This window comes from Crocodylus siamensis, chromosome 3, assembly GCF_052110815.1.
Source record: "Crocodylus siamensis isolate JL-2025a chromosome 3, ASM5211081v1, whole genome shotgun sequence".
Lineage (NCBI taxonomy): Eukaryota > Metazoa > Chordata > Crocodylia > Crocodylidae > Crocodylus > Crocodylus siamensis.
The window spans coordinates 183,860,047-183,868,516 of NC_143397.1; the positions used below are offsets into that span (position 1 = coordinate 183,860,047).

The window sequence follows — 8,470 nt, forward strand, 5'->3', positions numbered from 1 at the left end:
GGGGTGGGGAAAATGTGGCCCGGGGGCTGGATGCGGCCAGCTAGGCCATTCTGTCTGGCCCGCAGAGCCCCTAAAAAATGTAGAAAATTAATATTTATCTGCCCTGGGCTACCTGTCATGCATCCCTCGATGACTTGCCAAAACCTCTGCCCAAAATGTTTGCCCGCCTCTGCTCTACAAAGAAGTCACACCTGCCAAGTGTTATTTCTCAGAACTGTTCAGGACTAAAAGTAAGGGAGACGTATTCTTTTGGAAAGATGGAGGAGAAGTAAAGAGCACCTGCATGCTGAGCCATTGGTTCCTTATTGGCACAAACAGACTTCCATCAGTTGGAATGGCAATCCACCATGCTCTTAAGAAGTCTCCCCTCTAACTTACTACCCAGCCAGATCCTGAACAGATAGACACCAGGTAATGGTTGTATAAAAGAAAGACATGGGGATGTAATACTTTTAGCGACATTTGAAGAAGCATGAGAATAGGATTATTTTAATCCACAATTATTTCAGCCCTTTGACTATTTGTAAATTAGAACAAACATTTTTTTAAAAGTGTGGAAAACCAGAGTGTGTACTTTGCTTATTTCCCCTGAAAACTACAAACCAAAAATACAGATTGCCTTGTTTTCGTATCTGTTCATATGTATGCGAGTGTGTTTCCCAATGGATTAGTTCTTGTATCTGGAAGGGATTTATTATTGTTTACCTAGGAGTTTAACATAAATTATACCTGACAAGACCCCAAATCTTAGAAGTGTTTAACCATAGGGTTCGTTTTATTAATCTGTACAACTCCCTCTGAAGTCAATGAGACTTAAATGTGTACTGAAATAAAGGGTATGCCTGAGTGTTTTGCTAAATTATGGCCTAAATCAGGACATAGTAGCCACACTACCAGGTTTTGCCATATAGTCATATTGTTTAGGAGTGTGAAAAATCACAACCCTTAGCCAACTCCACTGTGCCAGCAAATACTCTGTTATGTAAATAATAAATTACACTGATAAGAGTCTTTTATACTGGCAAAAGAGTCATTTTGAAGTATAGATACATCATTCAGGGACCTGTGTTTAACGATACACCAGCAAAAGAACTGGTAAAGTGTAAGAAGCGTCTCCACAAAGGAGGCTTCATCAGTCTAGGTCAACTAGCAGAGTCCTTGTAGCCTTTATCCCTTTGCATCCTGATATAGGGGTTGATAACTTTTTTCCATTCATAATTTATATTGTCTTATTTCAGGGAAATGTTGTACTGCAGCCACTGCTCCCAAGCTGTAATTTCTCCAGTTCTCAAAATGCAGCTTGAAGTCTTTCTGCATTGTCCATCCCGACCTCAATGTATGGTAAAAGTAAAGGTATGACGTGAACCGAGCTTAGAACATTAAGGTATATATTGTAATCAAGTGTAAGGAGGCCATGCATTCTTATACACAGGTTTGATTTGCAATCTTGTGTACAGGATTGAGAACAAAACTCAGCATATTGTCTTCATAAAAACAAAATACCTAAAATTCATGTGATATTGGACTGAAGTTTAAAACACTAGTCCTGCAATCCTCATTCAGGTTAAACACTACTAGAATTCACCCATGGGCATGATCTCAACAAAGTGCCAAGGCTTTATAAAAAGTGCCGAATACCATCAACTCTGATGAAAGCACTTTACTGGATTGGGCCATTAGGAAATAATGAACCATTTAGTTGACTTGGCTTAAAAGAAATACACGTTTGGAGTCCTATCCTGAGGACTTTTGCCTGTGTTACCCTTAGTTTCTTTAGTTTCACTAGTCAGTTGTTTCATAAAATCAAGAACAAATCATTGTATATTTAAGATATGAATTTATACTAGACATTACTATTTTGATGTAATTATTTTTAACGTGAAAAGTAAATCTTATGTATAAATAGGAATTTTGCCTTGTACTCTCTCTTTTCTTACTGCAGCTGTTACAGAAGACAATTTCTTCTATCCTGAGGTGCTCTTCCAATGAGGATGAGGTAGGTATACATAGTATTGCACTAAATACAGAAATTGAAACTGTATTGAGTTTAGTTTAGGGACAGAGTTTCATACTGAACAGTGGATATGCTAAACTATCTACGAGGACACTGGACCAGACCATAAAGACTACTTTTTCTTATATTTGGGTATTTAAGAAAGCTTAGGAAAGAATAAAGCGGTTTCCTACCATTCAAGAAAAAAAATGTGTATTTGCAAATAGCTGTATTGAGGCACAGAGGTGTAGCTTGTTGAAGTCAGTGTCAAAACTACAGTAGAACCCAAGAGTCTTGTCTCCCAGGCCTGGTATTAAACCTTTAAAACACAACTGCTCTATATAATAGCAGCTACCATAAGAGGTAGCACTGTGAAATATATCATAGATTGAGATGTTTTGTTGGACTCTGAATAAATAAATAAAACATGTAAAAATAAATGCAAGTAATCTTGAATTATAAGGCAAATATACATAATCATCAAGTGGTTTCTTTCTTGGTCTGAGATAACACCAGGAATGTGGTATAGCACCATTTGTTTGTCTTGCATTTTAATTAGCATGTTTAATTTTCAGTTATTCAGTGCACTGGATTTATTTGACCTATAGTGAACATTTGCAGTGGAAAGCTTTTCTGAACTGTTCTTGCAGTGAATTGATCTTACTCAGTCTTCAGTTCTAGGTGGTGTCTTCCTAACAGACACGACATGTAGAGAAGAGGGATTTTTTTAATGACTAGTTATCTTTCTGCAAATTTTGAAAGACAAAACCAGTATTTTATACAGTACTAGTACATCCTGTTCTAAAGCTTATTAAAATGTCATTTGACTTACATTTTTCTCTGTGCTTTTTTTTTGTTTGGAAAGCTTAGCAAAATGTATTACAGCTCCTTTGAGTTACTGCTGTTTGGAAAAAAATATCTAATTTTCATGCTGAAACTCTTAATAAAATTGTCCAGTTTTCCTGAGGGATGCCGCTTGAAAACTTGCTGTTCTGCAGGTTTTCCTAGTTGAAATCCAGCGACCAGTTTTCTCATTAAATTTGTTAATCTTTTTAACTCCTAAATTATTATTTTAAAAAGAAAGCACAAACACATCTTGTCAAAGATGAAGCATGAGAAATATCCAAAATAGTATTTTTGCCAGTGTTACTAGAGCTTTGAAATGAGCCCTCAAGCAGGGCACAAAGAGTCAGTACAGTTGTGTTCTATTATAAGCTTTGCTATTAGCATGCTGTAACCTTGGACAACTTACCTAACCTTTAAACTTCAGTCTGCTACACTCTAAAATGAAGATAGGACTACTTTACTTCAGAGACCTGTTAAGTGGCACAATTAGTGCTGGTAAACTGTACTGAAATCCAAAAGGAACTATATTAATGCATATCACTTTATTTCTGTATATAACAGCACAGTATAAAGATATAAAGTTAAAAAAAAGGTTTAAATAGTTTCTAAGCTATATTTTAAATGATTCTTGCCACAGGTATATGCTTACACACACTTCTCTGTCACATGCAAAATCATTAAAGTCTGAGAGAGAAATAAGCAAATTTTGGCTATATTGTGAGGTCCTAAATTGCAGTGACTTTTACACCTAGTGCATTTTTAAGGGCCTGACAGTGTGATGATAAAATTCTAGTTAGGACTGATGGTTAGGAAGCAACTTACTTGATTTCTCAAATAACTGAAAATCTGGGGGGTTTTAGTAGTTAAAATACATTCTTCATAACTGCTCTGTAGATGCTTTTTTTTTTTTTTCGAGCAGTTAAAAAAATGTATACTGGAAGAGGACCTTACACTCTGTATCTTTGAGTTGTATGTTGCCTAGAACAGAATGTACAGGACTGTTTGTTTAATCAACATGCCTTTATCGCTACAGAGTTATGAGGTGAAGAGAGTGCTGGGAAAGGAGGTGGGGTTATTGTGCTGCTATGTCCAGACTGTGACCAATCACCCTAGCTGTATTGGATTGGAAGAAATTGTCCTTCTAGAACCAGGAAGAAATTGAACTGAACCTTGTCAGCTATTATAATATCTATGGACTTTGTCATGTGGTTATTTGTTAACTATTAGCATAGATAATAATGCAAGCATGATAAGTATTAAGGTAGTTTAATAAAACTGATTTACAAAATGCCTTATTGCTGGAAGTGAATGTTCAGTTTTTTGAACATTTATCTGCCTAGCACTTCTGATGTCTAGAGTTGAAGAATATGTGCATGTTTTTTAGTGTTCTAGTCTTTGTAAACCTAAAAAGTCTTGTTTTGGAGGCCTGAATGTTTGTAAAGAGAATTACTGCTGATAGTTGTATAATGAATGTTAAGGTGATGATGTATGTATTGTGTGTCAAGGAAAATACTTTAAAAATGTTCTTTGAGAATAGTTATTTTAGCATAAACAATAAACATCATTCTATTAAGTTGGAGGCTTGAATAATTATTTCCAGAAGGCTTATGCACTCCTGCTAGGAAGGAGCTGCTGTGATTCTGAATTGTAATTGCACTGCACTAAATATTACAAGTGAGGAAATTGTAATATCCTTGGTTACCTTTTGGATGGTGTGTCAAAGGTACATTCCCCCTTATGGCTAAACTCCTTTCTAAATATAAAACTACTGTTGCAACCTCCCACAAATTTCCTATTAGGTGAATGTTTCATCACACATATGGTTAGTCTTAAGGATAAAGAACTGGTTCAGGTGAAGCATAACGGTATTTTCTGATAGCTACATTGTAAATATGGAAAGAAGTTCAGGTTGTAACCATGCCTAAAATAGTAGATAAACGTTTGCATCTATAGATTGAAATGCCATGTAAAGCTAGATGGACCATGTGGGTCTCTCTGCAGGCCAGATTTTTTTTTCAAAACTTGTGCAGCAGGTGGCACGTTTACCAGCAAAATAATATTAGATCAGTTACGGGGTAACTGTTTCTGCACACTAAATAATTAAGTAGTACTGTGACTTCTGAATAGCAAACCAAGTGGCCATTTGTGTGGACCAGGTGTGTGAGTGGTAGTCGGCCACATGCTACCAGGTGTGCAGGCTGTGACAAGAACTGTTTTGGACAGGAAAGCACTACAGCTTGGCAAGGGTGCTTGTAGCATAAAACCCACACCTGTCATGTTCTTAACAAGCGGGCTTCCCGGTATGGGGGCCTAAAAAGGACTTAAATTTATGCATTGTATTTCTGGATCTAGTTCTGCTTCCCTTGCCCCACCTCCCTGTCAATAGACCTGCAATGTGACGGTCAGTTGTTCTGTGGTGTAGCACATCATACAGAACGCTATAAAACATAGCTGGGCAAAAATGAATGGATCCTATCCCTGAACTAATAACTAACAATCTGTTTTTCACAGAACACATTTCTGAGATCCTCTTTGAACAGACGAATATAGTTTTGCCATATTTGGGGGGGAGGGGGGCTTCAGGGTGGGGGGAAGGAGTTTTTCACTTGGGTGATGTGCTGATAGATACCCCCTAGGACTGTTCCTTGCTGTTAACTAGTTCTGGCAGGCTGCCTCTAGGAAGTGGCTGAACTGCTGGTTTATGGTAAATAAAAACTCAACCCCTGTACTGCAGAACATGTGTGGAGGAAGGTGCATTTTCTAGCTGTTAGATCTGCACAAGTGACTTGTACTAGTCTGCCTCCTGTGGGGAAGCCTTCAAGCTACTCAGCGAGCCCTGTCAGCACTTTGCCCCGCTTGGAAAAAGCAAAACAAACCGTCTCCTGCCCGAGGAACTGGTACAGACCCCTAAGGAGATGAGGCAGTCCCCAACCTGGAGGAGAGTGGGTCAGACACCCAGCTGGGATCATTTGAGCTCAGCCGGATTCCTGCTCAGAGTGGGGGTTTGGACTCCATGATTTCTCTTCCAGCCCTTAACTGCTCCGACTCAGTGCTAGCTCAAACCTGTGTGTGGAGCACCCCCGCCAGGAGAGCCGGGGACAAATGCCTGCGCTGTGTACCTTCCCTAGGGGAAGAGGGATCCCTGCCCAGGGCCCCCCACATCCCTCCCGGCCACACCACACGGAGCCCGAGTGTCTGCAAAGGCTGCTTTATTCTTAGAAACGCTGTAAAAATCGATATAAAAGGTTGAGCGCGCTCGGCCGCCCCGCGCGCGCGCGGGGGGCTGCGGACCCTTTCCGACGCGTGTACCGCCCGCACCAGTACAACCAGGTAGAAAAAGACACATGCACACATACACACACGCGCACACACACGCAGAAGCTCCCGTTACAAAAATAATTTAAGGGCAAACACAGGGATTTCGCTCGAGTCCGCTCTTTTCTTCTTGGCAAGCGTGTTGCGGGGGGAGCCCGGCGCGGCCCCATCCCGCCGCCGCTGCTTCTGCCGCCGGCCGGTGCGTATCCGTCCCCCCGGCGCCGCCCGCCCGCAGGCTGCGTCCCAACCGGGCCGGGCCAGGCCGTGCCACCGCGCCCCTCGGCGCTGAGGTAAGTGAGTGAGTCCTGAGGCCGCGGGCGGCCCGCCACTACCGGCAGTCGCTGCCCGCGCCGGGCTGCAGGAAGGAGGCGGGCGGCAGCTGCTTGAAGAAGTGCCGCAGGCTGCCCAAGTCCCGCGTCAGCTGCTCGATCTTCTTGTGCAGCCGCTCGTTCTCGGCCGACAGCTCCAGCAGCTTGTGCTGCATCTCCTGGTTGCGCCGCTTCGCCTTGTCGCGGCTCTTGCGCACCGCGATGTTGTTGCGCTCCCGGCGCTGCCGGTACTCGGGGCTCAGCCTGTCCAGGCTCTTCTTGCCCGCGCGCTCCCGCCCGCCGCCCGCCGGCCCCGGGGTGCCCGCGCTGGCGGGCGAGCAGCTGCCGGCCGGCTCGGGCGACGTGGGCGGCGTGGGCTGCCCGCCCAGGTTCATGCTGGTCTGCGCGCACAGCGCGATCTGCGAGGGCAGCAGCGAGGACGACACGTCGCTGTCGCTCCAGTCCGGCTCGTGCTTCAGCGCGCCCCGCGCAGCCGCCCCCGCCCCGCCGGAGCCGGGGCCGGGGCAGCCCAGCAGCGAGGCCATGGCGCCACCCAGCTCCTTGCCCGGGCCCGGCGGCGGCGGCGGCAGGTAGTCGGCGTAGTCCGCGCCGCGCTCGGGCTTGTGGTTGCTGTTGAAGAGGTCGGCGAAGAGCTCGTCGTTGCACAGCTCCAGGTTGGGCACGGCCGCCATGGAGTCGATGTAGGAGCTGAAGTCGATGGCGCTCTCGTCCTCGTACATGGCGGGCGCGGCGGCGCTCAGCTCGGCCAGGCTGCAGCTGCTGCCGCCGCCCGCCGCCTCCTCGGCGCTCATGGCGCGGCCGCCCTTGCACCCGCCGCCGCTGCCCGCCTTAGCGTCGTACAGCGTGGCGGGCTCCAGCGCCCAGTGGCGGTAGCATGTCGCCGGCTCCAGGCTGTGCAGCGCGGCCGCGGCGCTCATGGGCGCAGGTGCGAGGCCGGCAGGCGGGAGGCGTCTCCGGACCTGGCCGCGACGCGGCTTATATAGCGCGGGCCCCGCCCCGCACGGGCGGGTGTTACCGGCACCCCCGGGCGGGGCGGGAGGCGGGAGCCGGGCGGGAGCCACCGCTCCCCCCCGCGGACTCGAGCTGCGGCGCGGCTGGGACATGTCTCCCGGGGCCGGCGCCTGGCACGGGCGGGACGCGCTGTCCCCGTCCCCGTCCCCCTGCCCCGTGGGGAGCCGTGTTGGTGATAGCCGCGGCGCGTCCTTCCCTCCCCGCGCGGCGCTGGCCCCTGAGGTGACCCGGCGGCGGGGCCAGGGCACTGAGGGAAATGCCGGGAGCCCTGGACACGACGTGTCCCGCCTGGGCAAGGGCCACCTGCCAAGCACGACACTGGGTCGGCGCGATTGCGTGAGGAGCCTCCGATACCCGGTGCAGACACTGAGCTCCGGGTGGCTGAAGAGCACCCTCTGGGCTCAGGCTTTTTAGTTTCACTCATTTCGTTTCACTCCTGTCTGTAACTGAGCTTTAATCCTAAAACCAAAATCACTGCAGCGGGGGAGAGGGACGCTTGGCACACCGAACTGAAGACGATGTGCTGTCACAGCCTCTAACTTAGAGCTGCACGGCCACCTGAGGGGTTTTAGGGAGCTGTTGTGGGAAGGAGATGCCAATGGATGTCTCAGCCTCACTGCCCCCCTCCCTTATCACTTACTCATATCCAAATCACTTACTTACTCATATCTAAAATTTAACTTCTAGGTAGGAAAAAAACCAACTTCCCTCCAAAACATTCAACTTGCTCTGTACTGCATGCAGTGCACAGACCTCTCCACCCCCAACATCCCTCCCTCCCTCCCTCCCTGTTCAGCTTCCTGTTGGCACTACGCCGTCCTGGCACCCCAGCAGCCAAGCCCATATGGGACAGCATAATTGGGAAGAGACACACAGGGCATGGGACAGGGCAGCACACCAAGTAGCCACCCCACTTGTCCGCCATGCGCTGCACCAGGACGGTCAGGGGGCCTAGCGCCCTGCTGTGGCCGGCACG

At 47.1% G+C, this 8,470-nt stretch overlaps 2 protein-coding genes across 3 annotated transcripts in view; one reads left to right on the forward strand and one right to left on the reverse strand.

Moving 5' to 3' along the window:
- Window positions 1-4,412, forward strand: part of SPIDR (scaffold protein involved in DNA repair) — a 321,375-nt gene extending 316,963 nt beyond the window's left edge. For both annotated transcript variants that reach the window (XM_090039932.1, XM_090039933.1), the window contains exons 18-20: window positions 1,239-1,353; window positions 1,943-1,996; window positions 3,873-4,412. In XM_090039932.1, the coding sequence (XP_089896058.1) occupies window positions 1,239-1,353; window positions 1,943-1,996; window positions 3,873-4,001 (298 nt within the window). In that variant the 3' untranslated portion in view covers window positions 4,002-4,412. The remainder of the gene's footprint in view (window positions 1-1,238; window positions 1,354-1,942; window positions 1,997-3,872) is intronic.
- A 1,937-nt stretch (window positions 4,413-6,349) lies between these two features.
- CEBPD (CCAAT enhancer binding protein delta) lies at window positions 6,350-7,402 on the reverse strand. The gene has a single exon (XM_090037316.1). The coding sequence runs from the start codon at window positions 7,398-7,400 to the stop codon at window positions 6,483-6,485; it is 918 nt and encodes a 305-aa protein (XP_089893442.1). The 5' UTR covers window positions 7,401-7,402; the 3' UTR covers window positions 6,350-6,482.
- Between the last annotated feature and the right edge of the window lie 1,068 nt (window positions 7,403-8,470).

Coding starts and splice junctions, on each gene's coding strand:
- CEBPD (XM_090037316.1), bottom strand. CDS start 7,400: ATGAGCGCCGCGGCCGCGCTGCACAGCCTGGAGCCGGCGACATGCTAC.